The 19,752-nt window shown below is 39.2% G+C and overlaps 1 protein-coding gene across 7 annotated transcripts in view; it reads left to right on the top strand.

Moving 5' to 3' along the window:
• The window catches only part of DIAPH2 (diaphanous related formin 2), a 352,430-nt gene that overhangs the window by 39,326 nt on the left and 293,352 nt on the right, over positions 1 to 19,752 (top strand). For all 7 annotated transcript variants that reach the window (XM_082208590.1, XM_082208591.1, XM_082208592.1 and 4 more), the window contains one exon: positions 12,623 to 12,762. In XM_082208590.1, the coding sequence (XP_082064716.1) occupies positions 12,623 to 12,762 (140 nt within the window). The remainder of the gene's footprint in view (positions 1 to 12,622; positions 12,763 to 19,752) is intronic.

Below are 19,752 nucleotides of genomic sequence, written 5' to 3' on the forward strand. Positions count from 1 at the left end.
TTCTCTTTTGATAAAGAGATGTTTGCTCATTCTTTAAGATTTTGAGCATCATAGCCTTAAAGACTGATTAGCTGATACTTCAGTGCCAGAATACTGCTTGAATTACGTATTTTAGCTGATATTTTTCAGCAGTAGTACCACCTAAATAGATGGAATCTGTCAAGAGCTCTATATTATAGTTTTATTGTACAGTGAATGAGGCATGCACTCCAGCTGTATTTGAAACCAGATAAAAGAACTTTGAATCAGAGGGCAATAATTAAATTGTGCAGAAACATTTTTCTTAAATCACTAATTTTACTATCGCAAATCTGAGTCCCTCCCATTTGTTCATCTTTCATTGTCCTTTATTTGGGAAGAATAATAAAGAGGAAAATTAAGTCCCAAATGAGTCCATCATATTGATGCATTGCACAATTAACACAGATAAGGTAAGAGAATCATAGCTACAAATAGGGAGCGTTTAAAGAAATGGTGACTTCATAGGAGTGATTCCTGATTTGCACCAGGATTGCTGCTGTATCTTGAAAAAAGATGCTGCCACATTGGATTCTTTCACTACATGATGCCAGTATGCCTTTGATTTGCCACCACAAATTCTAGGTCAGGAGAATTGCCTTGGCAGAGTAAGGACAAACAGGAATTCCTTGATGTAGCCCACACTGTTTGGGGGCATTTTAAATCTCCATTATCCAGGAAGAATGGTCCATTCCCAAAATCTTGTTGATTAATGAAAAGGAAAAGGGTGGTGGTGGGGAACCATACCATTTTCACCATCTTGTAATTTACAGGGTAAATTGCCAGAAAAATGCAGTTGAATGATAAGACTTAAATTTTTTTATAGTGATTTAATGTTTCTGGGCCAGAACCCACTACACACACGTGTGTGTGTAAATTTGGAGTTTAATTGTAATGGACTGTAAAAGTACAGTCTGTGATAAATGAATTAGAATTTAAAAGTAAACAAAGTTATCCTGCAGAACAGCATTGATTGGTGAGTCATCTTCACATAAGAATAAACTTAGCATTGCTGAATAATTTAAGGTAATACAGTGGTGCCCCGCAAGACGAATGCCTCGCAAGACGGAAAACCCGCTAGACGAAAGGGTTTTCCATTTTTGAGCTGCTTCGCAAGACGAATTTCCCTATGGGCTTGCTTCGCAAGACGAAAACGTCTTGCAAGTGTTCCGATTTCCCCCCGCTTCCCCCCTTTTTCTAAGCCGTTAATCCGCTAATAGCCTTTTAGCCGCTAAGCCGCTAATCCGCTAATAGGGTTGCTTCGCAAGACGAAAAAACCGCTAGACGAAGAGACTCGCGGAACGGATTATTTTCATCTTGCGAGGCACCACTGTACCTTTAGGTGGAATAGGAAGACTCTGAAGGCAGGAAATGAGAACCTGTGGTCATTCTAGATGTTGTTACTCTCTGATTCCCAGCAGCCCCAATCATCATTGCTAATGGTCAGGAATGATGGGAGTCCTAGTCCCACAGGTTCCCCAACACCACCTTAAGGATTGTTAAATGTAGCTGATGGATGAAACCCTCTTCAAACCTGGAGAAAACAATAGTTTTAGGAAAGCTGAAGCTGGTATGGTACAGTTATTATGCATAGCACACATATTCTCTTTCTTTATTTTTTCCTATCAGCTCTTCTCCAGGTTTTTGAATGTATTCAGAATGTATAAAATCTGTTTGCCCATACTACAGTAGGGCAAAATAAATGGCAATGTTAGCATAATAGTAAACTTAATAAGTTTTCAGCTTTTTAATGATAGAAATTTAGGTGGGTGGGTATAGGAGTGGACATTTAGTGAACAGGCCTCCCATCTGGACATAATTTTAGCACAAGGGTGGCTAATCTGTGACCTGCATTTGGCCCACCAAGCCATAGGAAAGGACACAACAGACCCTGCAGCTGTATTTCCCAATCTGATAAGGAGATAAAGCTTTCTACCTACTCTTTTAGGGAGCTTCCCTAAAGAGCAGACAGAATGGTCTTTCCTCCTCTGAACTTTGAACTAGGCAATTCCATAGGCGCCGACTCCATGGGGCTTGAGGGGGCTCGAGCCCCCTCAAAAAATTTTTTTGGGGGGCTCAGCCCCCCCAATAATCCCGGGCGGGCGCCCTTCCAGCAGAGCGCCGCCGCCGTCCCCCGCCTCCTCCTCACCTGCTCCTTCGCCAGCCAGCCAGCCGCGCGCCCTAATCGGAGGCACTGCCGGAAATCCCGCGAGAACAGGGGAATCCCGACTGGCCACACCTCCCAGCCAGCCAATCGGCTGGCTGGGGGGCGTGGCTTGCCCTATTTAGGGCCGGAGCCACTTTATTTGCATATTCATGAGCTTATTTATTATTCATGAGCTTTCCCGGGCCCCCCCAATATTTTTTCTAAGTCCGCGTCCCTGGGCAATTCTATGCTAAGACTGAAAACAAAGTTTTTCTGTTTTTTTTTTTTAAGACTAAAATGTATCATTTCTACCCCTGAGCTAAGAGCATGGGGTGGGAAGAAATGTTGCCTTTTATTTTTCATGGAAACATAAGTGTAAAGCCATCTCAGTGGCTGTAGTGGAGAGGTCTGAAAATGCTGATAGTATGTATGTGTGCATGTATGTGAGAGATCTGTGTTCCTGTATGTGCAGTTTGCATGCAAATGCATACCTAGGCTTCCTTGTGCTCTCAGCAATAGCTGTTTCGGCACCCCCCTGCCCGCCTCTTATGCCCTTAGGTAGGAGATGTAGCCAAATCATCACTGTCCCTTGTGCCCTTAGCACTCTCCAGCTATCTGTCTTTCTTCCCTCTGTGCCCTGCTGGGCACTCTGCTCACGTTTCTAATAATGCTGCTGGCCAACTGGGGAGGGGGCCCTGCAGGGCTGTTGTAATGACCCGCACCAGTGGCTGAATTTTACTGCCAAGGCACCCAGAGGAGCCTGCATACTTTGCCGAGCTGTCCAGAGCAGCAGAGGAATGGCCTGGGGAGCAAGCTCATACCTATCTGAGGCAAAGAGGAGAGGTTTGATTTTTGTACCTCTCTGGACTGCATCTTTGACAGGCCAGCCTAAGTATGCCCCTGTGTACAAGCAAATATTGGTCACACACACCACAAGCCATCAGTGTTGTCCTTGTACCAAAAAAGGTTAGCCATCCCAATTTTAAAAGTTATTGTGTAATGCACTGATAATCTTCTGGAGAGTTCCTCTTATAACCAGTACCCCTATCCTTGAGTGTCTTGTGGGCAAATGCAGATATTATAAGTAGGTATAAATTATTGTTTTTCCAACTACCATATAGCAAAGCAATAGGATGTTAATGCTATCAAGTGATATTGGTCTAATGAGCTTAGAGATCTGTACTGATCTCAACTGTTGAATCTCTAGCCTCATTAACCTTTCAAGACTGAGTGTTCATTAGTAGCTTGACCAAGCAACCAGGCACTTAAGGATTGAAATTTTACTGCCTTTGTATCTAAAATCAAGCCATACAGTAAGGGGGGGGGGAGTATTTGATCCCCTGCTAAATTTGCCCATTTGCCCTTTGACGAAGAAATGACCAGTCCATAATTTTAATGGTAGGTTTATTACAGCTGTGAGAGATAGGATAACAACAGGAAACCCCCCAGAAACCCAGAGGACAAGGGGTTAAATACTCACTCCCACCCCCAGCACCATTTTGCCAGGACTGGTCCATGACATTTTGTTTCCAGAGGCAAAGATGAACATGAAATATAGGGAGCTAGTTTATACCAACATGATTGGTCAATCTAACTAAGTTTTATCTACACCAACTGGCAGCTACTCTCCAGAGTTTTGAGGTAGGGGTGTTTCCCAGCCTTACCTGAAGATGCTGAGGATTGAACTTGCGACCTTTTGCAAGCAAATTAGGTTTCCCAACACTGAATATCACCCCCAATGCACCACACTACATTCCACATACAGAAGTTGGCAACTGAAACTTAATTCTGCGTTAATCACACAGCTGGAGACAGCATGCAAACCTAGCAGGCATTTGGTGTGGCCATAGCTTCCTCATCCCTCTTCTACAGAAATCTTACTCTAATCGCTTTCTCTAGAGTGGAGAATATGTGTAAGCGAGAATATTTGCTCCCCCCTGGAGAGAGTGTCTATAAAGCAATGCAAAAGCAAAATGCTTTATAAAGCACTTACAGTGCGCTGAGACAGGATCACTGACCTTTATTTGTAACAGGCAAAAAGTAGATCAAGAGAATAAGGAACACAGAGTGCTTATTATTCTTCGCTTAGCAGAAATTAGAACATCTAAATTTGTATAGTATTTCTTTCTAAATCCCCAATAGGGATGGAGCCAGCTCTACTGAGGCACAATGGAATCTGCATAGACCTGAAAGAGCTGCTTCTCCCACCTTTTTGATGGGTTCTTTCCCTCTGACTGCTTCTCATTTGTTGTGGCTCCTTACTTCATTCTGCCCGGTGTCAGCCCAAAATAAAAACTTCATCTGAACTTGATACCCTTTTTTGTTTACTAATATAATTGTGCATATGCAATGCATGACAAACACATGGGCATTAAAAGCCCATTACCATAAATAGCTGCTGTATAGAAAACCACTATTTAGAGGAAGCTGGTGATCCATAATGAACTGAAAAGTTAAAAGCCTCACGGGTTTAAGTGACCGATGTAGTACCTAAACAAAACAAGGTAAATTATAGAGCTATGTCTTGTTTTGCCAGAGGAGAAAGCAATTAACAGTAATCCAAACAGAGTAGAGAAGCCAATTTTCATTGCAGCATGCTTGAGGTTGTAATGAAGCTTTATTGATTACATAATGGGTATGGGTCATGAAAATGAAATTGTGGCAGAACAATTTAAGTTGATATCTGTCGTGGTAGAAGTTATGGGAAGCTACAAGTTATGGGAAGCATGTAAGGCATGTCTATATTTTATAACATCAGTATAAAAACTCATTTGCTGTCAAATTCCCAACACAGCTGGGAACTGTAGTTCTGTGTAAAAGATATCCAACAGTATTTGCTGTTCTTGAAAAAATACATTTCCTAGTGTTCTTTGGGGAAGCCATGGTAGTTAAAATAGTTTTGGACCATTGCGTAGAGATACTGTTAATCATGAATATGACAGTTTAAGAAATCACATGTGGATTGAATATTTCTCCTGTTAAAATAATAAGATTTCAAGAACTGAAGTCTACGTTATGAAATAGCTTATTCAGGCTGTAGAGAGTACCAGGAAGGCATACGTTTGTTTTGATGAGCTTGTTTTGTTTTGTTTACCTGTATGTTAGTTGCCTTTTCCATTTTGTGCTGGATAAATTGTTGTTATTTATCAATTATTGTTATTTATTAGTTGCTTTACTCATAAAGTTCAAAGTGACTTACAGACAGAAGTAAGTCTGTAAATATCAAAACCAATCACAGTAAACACAAATATGTCTAAACAAAAGAGGACACGTTTAGCAACTCCTGTTCCAGCAAAAGAGGTCATACATACATAAAAACCCTCCACGTTAAAAGCCAAACTCCAGGCAGAAAAGAAAGTTTTTGGCTGAAATACAATAGATAAATTAATTTAATTAATTAAAATGAAGTTTTTATTCTGTATATGAAGATTAAAAGAAACTGTTCTTTGAAGGGAAAAAATGGTTCTTTTATCTCCTTTCCATGTGCATAAAGCTTACCTGCAAAAGTTTCCCCCCAAAATTTTATGAATTCTATTACTCAGTTTTATAATGCTTTGTAAAGTAAGGTTTGTGGGGAGGGGGGGGGGAGCAACTCTTACCAATGATGCAGGTTAGGTGGAGAGAGTGGCTTTTTAATTATCTAGTCACATTTTAACTATGTTAATTAAAAAAGTTATTTCAGGAGAGAGAAAGTCTCCAGCAGATATGCAAACTATAAATATGGGAGAAATGCAGTAATGTTTACTGTATGAATTATGCAGTGTACGTTATATATATATAGAGAGAGAGAGGGTGCGCAAAGTGGTTCAAAGTTTGAGATCTGAGGCAGATAAGACCCTCTGATCAAATTTTCCATTTGCCATAGTTTTTACTTAACTCCCTTAGAGGTTCTACTTAGACATCCCATGTATATGGTATGAGAATAAGAATGCTGACCTACCTTACAAGGCTGTGGAAAATGCTAATTTCTGTGAAGTGCTTGAAATGCTAAGTGACATTCTCTATATAAATGCTAAGTGCAACATTCACTAATATACACAATAACTCTCACTAATTTGTCAATGGTTATGGCTGTTTAAAATAGAAGAAGAGTACATTCTTGCTTCTGAAAACAAATTGAAAAATAATTTTCTTATAGCATAGTTCTGTGAATGTTTTCAGAGTGGCTTTTCTTTAATGAGAAGAAATGAAGCAGTCTAACACTTGAAATGAAATGGAAAGTAATGATGATAATGTTGACTCATTAGAAAGCACTAAACACTTTTTACCTGCTCATCCCTGGAAAGACATAGAGGCTTTATTTTGGGAGGAAACACAATTTTTGCCTAAATAAGCATGGATACACTCTTCTACTACCTGAATATGTGCCAAACTGCTGAGAATAAGAATATGAATAATTAGCCACAGTGGCTGTTCAGACATAACCCTAAAATGATTTAGTGAATGTTTATGTGAATAAGCCTGTATGAGCATTGGGTTTCTTTGCTTCCTTCTTCTCTTCCTTGCATGGCTTCTGCTTTTAAACTAGTCTTTGTTCTCTGATATGTTGCTCCTCTGAAATGTTGTTGCTTCAAATAAGCGAGGATTAAATATAGATTTGATCTGTGTTTGCATATGAAAGGTATTATATTCTGAACAAATGCTCCAGTCCCACAGTTCAGTTGTTCTTGGTGATATAAGATTAACATTGTTGGTGTTTAGTCATGTCCAACTCTTCATGACCCCATGGACCAGAGCACGCCAGGCACTCCTGTCTTCCACTGCCTCCCGCAGTTTGGTCAAACTCATGTTGGTAGCTTCCAGAACACTGTCCAACCATCTCACCCTCTGTCGTCCCCTTCTCCTTGTACCCTCAATCTTTCCCAACATCAGGGTCTTTTCCAGAGTCTTCTCTTCTCATGAGGTGGCCAAAGTATTGGAGCCTCAGCTTCAGGATCTGTCCTCCCAGTGAGCTGATTTCCTTCAGAATGGATAGGTTTGATCTTCTTGCAGTCCATGGGACTCTCAAGAGTCTCCTCCAGCATCCTAATTCAAAAGCATCAATTCTTCGGCGATCAGCCTTCTTTATGGTCCAGCTCTCACTTCCATACATCACTACTGGGAAAAACATAGCTTTAACTATATGGACCTTTGTCAGCACGGTGATGTATCTGCTTTTTAAGATGTTGTCTAGGTTTGTCATTGCTTTTCTCCCAAGATGCAGATGTCTTTTAATTTCATGACTGCTGTCACCATCTGCAGTGATCATGGAGCCCAAGAAAGTAAAATCTCTCACTGCCTCCATTTCTTCCCCTTCTATTTGCCAGGAGGTGATGGGACCAGTGGCCATGATCTTAGTTTTTTTGTTGTTGTTGAGCTTCAGACCATATTTTGCGCTCTCCTCTTTCACCCTCATTAAAAGGTTCTTTAATTCCTCCTCACTTTCTGCCATCAAGGTTGTGTCATCTGCATATCTGAGGTTGTTGATTTTTCTTTCGGCGTTCTTAATTCCGGCTTGGGATCCATCCAGTCCAGCCTTTCACATGATAAATTCTTCATATAAGTGAAATAAGCAGGGAAACAATATACAGCTTTGTCGTACTCCTTTCCCAATTTTGAACCAATCAGTTGTTCCATATCCAGTTCTAACTGCAGCTTCTTGTGCCATATAGAGATTTCTCAGGAGATAGCTGAGGTGATCAGGCACTCCCATTTCAATAAGAACTTGCCACAGTTTGCTGTGGTTGACACAGTCAAAGGCTTTTGCGTAGTCAATGAAGCAGAAGTAGATGTTTTTCTGGAACTCTCTAGCTTTCTCCATAATCCAGCTCATGTTTGCAATTTGGTCTCTGGTTCCTTTGCCTCTTCTAAATCCAGCTTGCACTTCTTGGAGTTCTCCGTCCATATACTGCTTAAGCCTGCCTTGTAGAATTTTAAGCATTACTTTGATAGTGTGTGAAATGAGCGCAATTGTGCAGTAGTTGGAGCATTCTTTGGCACTGCCCTTCTTTGGGATTGGGATGTACACCGATCTTCTCCAGTCCTCTGGCCACTGCTGAGTTTTCCAAACTTGCTGGCATATTGAGTGTAGCGCCTTAACAGCATCATCTTTTAAAATTTTAAATAGTTCAGCTGGAATGTCATCACCTCCAATGGCCTTGCTATTGGCATAGTGATACTGAATTGACTTATGCATAGTCAGCTATTTTGAAAAGTTCCGTGTAAATATCCTATAGAGATCAGAATCAGAATCGTCTGTCTAATTCTTTCCATGTCTTGTAATAAGGCTTTGGCATTACCACCTGCAGTATGTGATGATGGTCAAATTCTTAGATTAGATAAGCCACTCCTGCAGATTTGTGTATGTTGGAAAGCAGGTTTTAACTTGATATGATTTAAGTTAATCAATTCCAGATGACAGGTCCATATGGCTTATATAGTGACTGCCTTTTGAGGCTTCTGGTTTTTTGTAATCTATAAGTATGGAAAATTACCTTGTCTTTTTCAGTCTTTGACTAGTTTGCTCTTACATTTCTCTGCTGACTCTAGGAGTGCCTCTTTATTAGTTTAAAAACTTGTTCACCAATGCTTGCAGCAGCATTTTTAGTACCTTGTCTGCTGCTTTCCATTTCTGGGAAACCTTTCTTGATTCCCCCCCCCCTTATACATTTTTAGCCTGGAAGCTCTGGGTGTCTCCTGTAGTGTGCTTCAAATCTTTCTTTTTATAAACCATCTTTGTGCTGCTTTCATATTGACCTTCACTCTTAAACTGCCTTCCAAGATGATGCTAGAATTATTACTTCAGTAATGCAAAGTGGCAGTGAAGAGAAACAGGAATTTTGTTATACAGACATATAATGGGGATAAAAAAGGCAGTTATAGAGAAGTATGGAACGACTCACAGTACCTATACTTAGACACCACAAGCTACATTTCAGTATAAGCCTGTTACTGCTATTCAGATGTTTGCATTGAACATGTAGTTTGAATTTACTGTTCTGGAAGGTGGTAGAATGGGAAGTATTTAGGGGAGAGGCACTTCAAATCTCTAAATACAATAATTATTTAAATGTATTCACCTTTCAGATCCTCCACTTCAAGAGGAAAGCATTTGTTATGTTTGGGATGTTCACCCTTCGGTACAGCTTTCAGTGTCAGGAACAGAAGGGGAAAGAGTTGATGTATGCATGTGAGAGTGGGGCCATAATAATTTAGTAGTCAGCAGTCTTTTGATTGCTGCATTGATATACCCTACTCTCTCTCACACATCTGCTCTTTCACCCTCTATCCTTTACTTTATGAACTGTATCAAGAGATAGTACATTCTGATGAGGAGATCCATTTCCGTTATTCATGAATTTAAAACAAAACAAAGCCATACTTGCAGCTAAAGTCTTAAAAATAGGTGAATGAAGAGACACTAAATTCACAAACAGTGCTTGAACAGATTCTAGCTTTGTACTGTTGATGCTTTATGGCAGGATTAAAAAGAAAGCAAATATTCAAAGCTTCATTATAATATTGCTCACAGTATAAATATTTCTGTTTAAAATTGAAGCAAAATTGATGTGTGTTACTGATCAAGCTGATATTAATATCAGCGACTGTGCCACCTTGATTAACTTAAGATGGATTTATTGAGTTCTGAATTCTAGACATTCATTTTTAGTGAATATTCAGCCAAGTTATAGTTGCCATAAAATAGAAAGGGGAGGGTAAGAAGTGTAAAAAAACCCACAAACCTCCCTTAAGCAAAAAAAGTATCACATGTAAATTTGACACATTTTTGTATGAATTGAGGTAGGAATTATTTAAAGGTATACACTGTTCAGGAACTAAGACCACTTCCCTGTTGCATTGTGATGGTAACACAAAGTAGAATGCTGATTGTATTAACAAATGTGATAACCAGCTATGGTTGTTGATACCCATGACTTCTATGGACGTGTATTTAAGCATACACTTCCTTGTTTCTGTGGCCTGTGCTTCCTCCCAAATATGCCCAAAACACATGTCCCATAGCAGGTATACTACAAAAAAGGCACCAAAGATTAGCCTAAAAATGGAAACCTTGTCATTTTGATATTGATATTGATTTTGTTTAATTTTGTTAATTTGTTTTTGTTGAGTACAAGGGAAATTGAAGAAATGTGTAAGCTGTTATTTGTTTTGATCGGTAAAGAATTACAAATTAAACTTTATTTTGTTTTACAGGTTAGCATGAATTACACTGCACAACAAAATTTGACAAAAGTCATGCCTCTATGATAAAAATAGCCATTTCCTATAGATTTTTAGGTGCTGAGCATGAATATGGCAATGAAAAAATTGACTACTTTTTCTTAGAGAGCTGCAATAGTTTATTATATAATCAAGAAATACATATATATGACATGTATTGGTAAAAGCCTTCTTCTGCATCTCATGCCGCTTTGCTTGTTACTTGCATAGCTGCTTAGGAGTGTCTCTGGCAAATATCCAGCAGTAGTCAGCCAACATGGAAATGGACTACTTTCACTGGTATCATTTCTCCATTGTTACAATTTCCGGATGAAAACTGTTCACCGTGCTTATCACTAACCATATTGCAGTTGATGGGAAATAAATCCAAGTGGGATTGGAGAAAGTGTATCTTTAAGGACATTTTGCAGCCAAATTTGTGATACAGAGACAATGTGACCTCATCCAGTTCCTTGTAGTTTTCTGTCCTGACATTCCCAAGGAAGTTAGTTGACACAAGACAAAATGCATCCCAAACTTTTTTCTCGTCACCTTGAAGCAGGTTGTCGAACATCTGGTCTTTAAAGAGCTCATGGATCTGAGGATCCACAAAAATTCTGTCTTTAATTTTTGCTGCACTGAGTTGACGGAATTTGTTAGATTGAAAGCTGATCCTGTCTTAAGTCCATGGCTTTTATGAAGTTTTTCATAAGACCAAGTTTGATGTGTAGCGGTGGATTTTTTGTGTTTCTGCCAGTGCTGGGTGTTCCACATTCTTCTCTCTAACCTTCAGAGATTTCCGTTGAGACCGTTCTCTCTTCACATAGTGGAATGTCTTTGCTCGGTAGTCCTAGTCACACACAAAAAACCCAGTGGCATTTGTATATCCCAGCTGCAGACCCATCAACACAGACACTGCTTTCAAGTCATCGCAGAGATGTCATCCATACCTGCTGTATTGAAAGCAGTCTAACAGCTATTTTAGGTTGTCATAGCTTTCTTTCAGGTAGGCAGCGTGTTCTCACTGGAATGGGTGAGAATCAGATGGTGTTTTCGGGCACACTACTGCCCACTTCTTTTTCCTTGTGATGCCTCCACAAACAGGTAGTACCATGTAGAAGGAGCTGTCGTTTTTGTGCATAGGGAACAGCAAATGACATTACCCCTCTTTTATGCCTTTCAGCCATTTTGGAAGATTTCTTGCACACATACTGCAGCATATGTGTGGGGTCCAGGCCTTGTCCTGTTCCCTGATATTGCATCCAAAATAAAGCTGATAACACCTTTTCCCCACACTATTGGAGTTATGGCCCTTTTCTGGCTTACAAACATTTCCTATTAATGTAACAATTGTTAACACATTTATGAGGCATCACTACTTCTGGATTTACAGTGAAGGGATTACTTGTGTAGTATTTATGACACAGGAGTAATGGGAGATTAACACATGAAGTCACACAAATGACTTGCTCACCCTGTGAGACTTCACTTCTTATCAGCAATCTCAACATCTTATTTCAGCCATCTTAAAGTTGCAATGTCGCGACTAAACCGCATTACTCAGCTGTATGCCCTTGGTCTTGGGAGTGGTGTGTATAATGGACTGATGCATTATGATGCCATATTTCACAATCTGGAATTAGAAATATAACATTGCCAAATGAAATTATGTACTTAATGCGGACTGGGTCATTTTTACATGACAGTCTTTCTGTCTCCTAAATAGGAGCCAATCAACAAATGTTATTGTAATTTTCGTGATCAGCACCTCAAAATTAGTAAAGATTGGGTGTTTACATTTCAGAGGTACTTTGTATGTTGTGCAGTGTTATGGTTAACTGGATTTCACAGTAACTTCTAACCCTGGTTTAAAGTTTATTGAGAAGGCATGAGAAGAGAAGGGATTGTAGGAATGAACGGTACATTCCAACAACTCATTCCTTAACTATGGTTAAAGAATCATTATTTCTGCATAGGACCTGCATAGGATGTGCAAGAACTATGATCATCATCATTATTATTAATTAAATTTGTACACCGCCCATCATCTGTATATCTCAGGGCGGTTCACACAATAAAATTACAATATAAAAAACCACAACATGCATAATAAAAATAGGAACAAAAACAACTTTCTGATAAGAGTGAAACTTGGAGATATGGTGAAACTAGTCTTGCTTAAGTTGACATATGTGTTTGTAAAATAACTCTTTGTATTCTGATACATTTATAACACTCTCTTTTTCTTCCCCTAAAAAGGGAGGCCTGAAAAATAGTAAACACGAATGCACTCTGTCATCTCAAGAATATGTCCATGAACTACGATCAGGTATCTCAGAGGAAAAACTTCTAAACTGCTTAGAGTCCCTGAGAGTCTCTCTAACGAGTAATCCAGTCAGGTAGGTAATGAAAATTGTTATCCAAGGAAATTGCATTTGTAAAGTGATGTATGTTAAAAAAGTACAGAATTATGCAGTTCCAAATAAAAATGTCTCCTGCTGCAGGGATTATGATTTGTTTTTAGCTATGAGCATTATTTACTTAGGCCTTAAAACATAATTGGGACTTCATGTAGAAGAAACCCTAATTTAGATTTTTGTGTCAAAAGGATGAAGTCCGTGTGTGTGTGTGTGTGTGTGTGTGTGTGTGTGTTTGTATGCAGCTTCTATTTTGATCCCCCAAACTTTAAAAAAACCCATACTGTGTAGGAGATACTGTTGTGACTACAGCATTTATTTAAAGACCTACTTTCATTGAAAAATCTATTTAAAGGATTGAACACTTTGATGGCTGATAATTAATTAGGTTATTTATCCTTGGTAAATGAAACAAAAGACTGAGAAATGATACCTGTTGCTGGGTAAGCTGGGAAAAGCTCCATGCATGGTATTTTTGTTAATATGCCTTCTTGAATTCAAAATGTCTCCACATATTGTTTAATACATCATAGTGGGCTGATATGCAAGGAATTTTGACAGATGCTTCATTTAATTATGTTTTGTCTTAATAGAGGTTTTAAGGGAGGTAGGAGAGTGGTAGATAAAAGGAAAGGGCATAGAGTATGAACTTGCAAGGCCATTTCCCCCAAACCATGCCCACCTGTCGTATCTGCTGCTGCCTTCCACGAGGTGATATCAGCTATTGAATGGAGTTCAATCCTGCTTGGGGCTGCTTTGCCAGTGTGTTCCCCATAGGGAATATGGTGGTGGATCAGACCTCTCCCCCTTCACTGGGGGTAAACTTCAACAGGCGGCTGGGAACACTTACTATTCACTTGGCATCATCATGATGGTGGTTGGATAACAGCTGAGTTACCCCACCAATCTGTCAAAGTTGGTCCATGGAGCAGAGTGCAATAAATATGGAGCCTGGTTCACTTGATCTTGAAAGTTTTATATAACACATTCTTGTTGAAGAGTTGCTTGCCCTTCCTGGTTCCTCAATATCTGTCTTCTTAAATGTGTTCAATAACAGCATTAGGACCTTTTGTTTGCAGGCTACCAGAACCAGCACAAACTATCACCTTTGATAGATCCGATGACAGCAGTCACCTCTTAAATTTAATGGGATGGTAGAAACAGCATTAAGCATGAAACACTTCGTTATATAGCTGATTGGTGTGGATTGCTGTGTCTGAGTGTTAGCATTTACTATTCATGCAGAAAAAATGATTTGGAAACAACATATTTAAGCACAAAGATGTAAATAATGTGTTGAGAAATCACATATAATTGGCTTCATAATTGACTGTGGGATTCTTACACTCTGTTATATTTATTGTTATAGTCGTTCACCACTATAGTAATAAATATTACATTTGTTTTCACATGACTTATTAGTAATAATCAGTTATCCTTTGCTACTAGGTTGCACAGGAACAACTCTGTCACAGTAACAAAGTAAAAATACGAATATAGATAGGATTGCTGTGAAAATGCAGGTATACATTTTCATTCCGAAAACTATTCCTGTTTCTTAGAACAGAAAATGTGTTCTAAAACTTTTAGCAATGGATGTGAGCTTCAAATATGTGGGAAATAGCTTGTGAGGTGTATGACATAGGATAGCAAACAAGGACTTGTATCTAAACTACATTCACTGGAGTTTTCCTGCCTAATTCCTTCTGCAGTCCCTTCCACCCCCCTAAGAAAAGGTGATGGGTGGGAAGGTATGGGTAATGGAGAAGGGTGATCATGTGAACCTGTGAATGAAAGTGCCTCTGTTTTGTGTCTGGGGCATTATGGGATCAAAGTCATTTTTATGGTGGCTGATGGTGGAGTTATATATATATATATATATATATATATATATATATATATATATATGTGCCCATTGGTTGCATAGTTCTTCTAGATCCATTTACTCTTGGATATATACTCTGGCTTATTTCTTCCAAAACACAAAGATTTTGTGAAAGCAGTATATTGGTTTCTGTGAGACTGAGATTAGTGGACGAGGTGGTGAACAAGTAGTCTTTTAAAAGAGCAGAACTCTTTAATATTGGGAACAGCAAGGAAGCCTTTGTATGAGTTGGGAGTATTAGCTGACCTTGTCTGTCTTATGAGGAATGAGAATTCCTTTGCAGATGTTGTTAATTTCCCCCAGCTCTCCTGCATCCAAATTTTGGCCAGATCTGGACAGTGGCACACAGTGAATCCTGCTCTCCCAGCTGTCCAGTTTGAGAACCATTGTGAGGGATTCCTGACACCTGAATCATATCCACACCATAAATTTGAAACATTCTTATACTATTTTAGCAGTCATGGTTTTCCCCAAAGAGTCCTGGGGACTGTAGTTTGTTAAGTGTGCTGAGAGCTGTTAGGAGGCCTTTGTAGAGCTACAGTTCCCAGGATTCTTTAGGGGAAGCTATAACTGTTAACATGACATAAGAGTGCTTTAAAAGTGGTTGTTGGCATCTGTCTGTCTCAAGAGACAATGGAGTGTACCTCCAGGAGTGAAGCCAAGCTGCTGGAGAATCACAGCACCTGCTGTGGCTATCAGAATATCTCTATCAGGATAGGTGACATTGACATCAGCTTTTTACCTTTCTTGACAGCATTGTTCAACTTCTGTGGACAACAACCAGCAGTTTGTTTTTCGCGTTTTACACCACTGCATTTTCATCCAGTTAAGGCATTCTGGGTCTGGCTCTTTATTCCTGGATCATACTTGTATGAAAATGTACTTCTTGTTTATACTGGTCCTAACACTGCAAAACACATAGCATACTTAGACAAAGTGTTTCAAACCCAGCACATTTCTGAGGACCCTTCCCTTTGGCTGCTGAAGGCAAACTGAGAAAGGAAACTTAACATGTAAACATGACCTTGATGTGTCTGTCCCAGTGTAAAGACAAGAAAGCAAATTCAGTCCTATGAGACCTGCTTTGAAAGATTCAGGCTGTCTGAGTCCTTGAGACTAAGACTGCAACCCCATCACTGTTTTATTGTTACCTCTGCCTTCTCTGTTAATTGTGCTTGCATTCATCTCACGAATTAGTGTTATCTATTCTTTCGCCACATTTCCCCCTTTTATTGTCACCTTTTGAATCTTGTCTAAATTGTGATTCTTGGGCTTATCTATTTCTTGGTGCTCTCAGTTGCTACTATAGTTTCTACTGCTGTCTTTATTCAGATGACTTTCAAGCCTCCTTTTAACATCCAGTTGAATTTTGTATTGTTGGGTTCTATCATAGAAGTATCACTGCTAATACATTCATATTCTTAATAACTTTGTGTCTAAGCCTGAAACTAGATTGTGCTGTGGTTGAGGCTAGAGTTCTCTCTTTGAATACATCTGAAGGTAGAGTCCTTGGAGGAAGGTGGTAGTTCCTTATCCTTTTTTTAATGCTCACAGTCTCTGGTTTGTGGTTTTTTTATGACATATGAGCAGAACAGTGGTACAGATATTAAAATATAACTATTTGCTTGATCAGCTTTACTTCTTATTTCCTTTGAGCCTTATATATAACTTGCTTTAACCTTTCAACAAGACTTTTTAAATATGAACATGCACAGTAAAATCTTAAGTATGCCTTCCCTCGTCTCTTACTCCACCAATTCATTCAACCCTAAAAACAAATTATCAACCATGTCACATAATGGGGAAAATAAAGAAAATGGAAGGAGAGGCTAGGCAGTTAATAGGCATAAATTTTGTTAAATCTACAACTAGCGTGCTGTCAGTTAAGTGCTACAGCCTCCTTGACTACTATGTTTCAGTGTGTAACAGGCTCACTCTTTTCAAGTACTGCAAGTTAAATAATTTGGCTATTGCAATGCAAAAATTAAAATGTGATTCTGTTTAACCTTCCTCCAAAATGGAATAGTAATAGAACCAGAAGTGAAATGAAGTTCCACTTTGTTCTGTGTACTTCTGGTAGTAATTGTGGTTAGTAACCCAAAGTAACGAAATATGTCCAAAAATTCAGTGAATTCATATCTCAATGATCTGCTGAATTAATTGTAATCTTAAATCTAAATAAGACATGTTAATACTTTACTATTTCATGTAGGCATGGGAGAATGAGATGGGGTATGTATGACCTAACCTTCATTGGAATAGGTTCTCAGAAGTCTGTGGTTTTGAACTATGGAATTGGGTTTAGTACTTTAAAAGTTATGGCTATTTATTTAATTTTTTTACCCTGCTTTTTGAAGCTAAAAGTCACCCAGTGCAGGATACAGAATAATAAAAGTAGCATACAAACAGCACCATTGTGTGAGTTCCCAAGATGTATACATACATAGATGCAAAAAGAATCTAAAGTGGGGTGACCCAACTTTTCATACCAGGTAGGCCGTAAGAGTACTTTGACATGGAACCCGCAGACAGCATGCTGCCTTGTCGCGTGGCAGGGGGAAAGCAAAACCATAGTTTGATTCCCCCCAGCTTTTGCATTGCCTTCCCAGAGCTGGCTAAGCAAGGCACTGGGCTTTGGGAAGGAGGCACAAAGCTTTCCTCGCAAAGCCTAGAGAAAGCACTAACTAGGCTTTGCGAAGGAGATGGGAGGACTCTAGGACACTGTCAGAGCCCTCATGCCTCCTTCTCAGAGCCCAGCGCATTGCTTACCTGGCTTTAGGAAGGCAGCATGAGGGTTGGGGGAGGCACCAAATGTTAAAGGCTTTCTAAAGAGAAAATGTCACCACTACCAGCACCACCCAAAGATGGCCAACAGCTTTAATATTTAATGCTGGTGAGACACCAATGATTCCACTTGGTGATAACCTTCTTGAGGAAGTGATGCACAGTTTTAGCACCACTACAGAGAAGGCCATGCCCTTTGCATAGTTGCATGTTTGATTTCTCCACAAACATAAGTCAATGCTCTTTAGAAGATATTAAAACAAAGGGAGGTTTGTAAAAGTTTTATAGCCAGTACTTTTAATTTCCTCTAGGTTCCCTCACAGACACATTGTCATTTATTAGTCCATAGTCTTTTTCACTCTGATGAGTTATTGTGTCTGTTCATGATCTTTATTATGCATTGCTTCAAGTAGCAATCTTGAACCTAGATGGCTCTAGAGAGCCATCTAGTGACTGAGGGTTGTATAAACACCACCAAAAATAAAATACAGAACAAAAAATATGAATAGTTAGCACACACTCTTGACTGCTGAAATATGTTGGCAATTGTGGATATGATAGTAGCTGTTCCTTTATGCTTTCCATGTGACTATTCAAAGTATTTCGCTTTTTATCAACAAAGGATGGGAATTGCTGCAATAAAAATATAAGCTTGCTATAGGTTTTGTTTTATAAATGGGATTGTTGCATGTTCAAAGCATTAATGGAATATTATTGAATGCTTGGTGTGCTGAATACTCTGCTCATTTATTTGAGTTCAGAAACTCAATCTTTTAGATATATGAAGTCAACAATTGCAAAAATGTCAACAGCAGCTCTTGAGGTGCATTGTTCTGAAGGTATCCTCTTGGTTTTCCTTTGGCCACTTAAATTTGTGTGTCAGCTCTCCTGCTTGTACAGTTGAAGGAACTTGGGCAGGAAGTTTGCAGACATAAAGGTAATGCTTCAGGGAGAGAGATAGAGAAAAGCAAATTAGCAAAGGCTTTACCATTAATTATTGGGAGCTCTACTGCTAATTTAAATAAATTCAAAAGACTAGATCTACCTCAGCAACTATATTGTAAAAATAAGAAAATGTGGAACCCAAGGCATATTATAAGGTTATTATATTATTGTTTATATAGTGCCACCTGTGTACTTGCTCCTTCACAGGTCCTTGCTGCAATGAGTTTATAGTTTACATTGTGACAGTGCTGAAGCTCATATAAATGAATCTGTATAAATCTGTAAGGATTAAACTGTAAGCTCATTGTGGAAAACATTTGTCTTTCTCCCCCCTTAGGTAGTGATGGGTACCATGGACTGGCATGAGCATAAGTAACATTTTAAAGATAGCTAATAAAAAACAAGAGCAAAAGGAAAGACACTTTTATTAGTTTCTTGAATATTACACATACAGTGGTGCCTCGCAAGACGAAAAGAATCCGTTCTGTGATTCTCTTCGTCTAGCGGTTTTTTCGTCTTGCAAAGCAAGCCCATTGACGGATTAGCAGATTAGCGCTATTAGCGGCTTTTAGCGGCTTATCTGCTGATCGGATCAGCTGATAAGCGGCTTAGCGGCTTAGAAAAAGGGGGGGAAAGGGAAAAAAACCAGCAGGAACTCACAAGACATTGTCGTCTTGCGAAGCAAGCACATAGGAAATTCGTTTTGCGAAACACCTCCAAAACGGAAAACTCTTTCGTCTAGCGAGTTTTCCATATTGCGAGGCATTCGTCTTGCAGGGCACCACTGTACTTAATACTAAATAACTTGTAACTTGTAACATGTAACTGTTGACCATATGATTATTGGAGCAAGGAGGACTACACCTTTCTATTTTCCTACCATTCTCTATTTCTCCATGCAGCTTTGAAATATCACTCTTTTATTTGATGTTCAGTGATGTGACTTATGCTTTGAGATTACTGCTGGGAATAGAACACCATTAGAGGTGCATTCTGTTGCATACCATACATACCACTGAACTCTACCCTCTGGCGTTGCACTAACATTGAAAGTGACAACATATTAACACTGAATTTCTTCACACGAGGTCTGTTGCTTCAGGCATGCTTTGCCTCCTGCACAAGAATTTGCTCATTTTATAAAAGCCACAGTTTATATGGGAAGTGCAAACTTGAATTAATGGACCTCTGTGCTGATGGAATTGCCATTTTCACATATCCATAGTCTTTCTTGCATATATTGTGTTTTACCTTTACCTTTACTAGCATTGCTTTACTAGCAGTGGCTAAAAACACTTCGAAAGCTGCATCAGAAATGTCATAGTTTCTTAGGTACCACCTATGCAATAGTATGTACA

The sequence above is a fragment of the Podarcis vaucheri genome (assembly GCF_965113315.1).
Source record: "Podarcis vaucheri genome assembly, chromosome: Z".
In the NCBI taxonomy this organism is placed as follows: Eukaryota; Metazoa; Chordata; class Lepidosauria; order Squamata; family Lacertidae; genus Podarcis; species Podarcis vaucheri.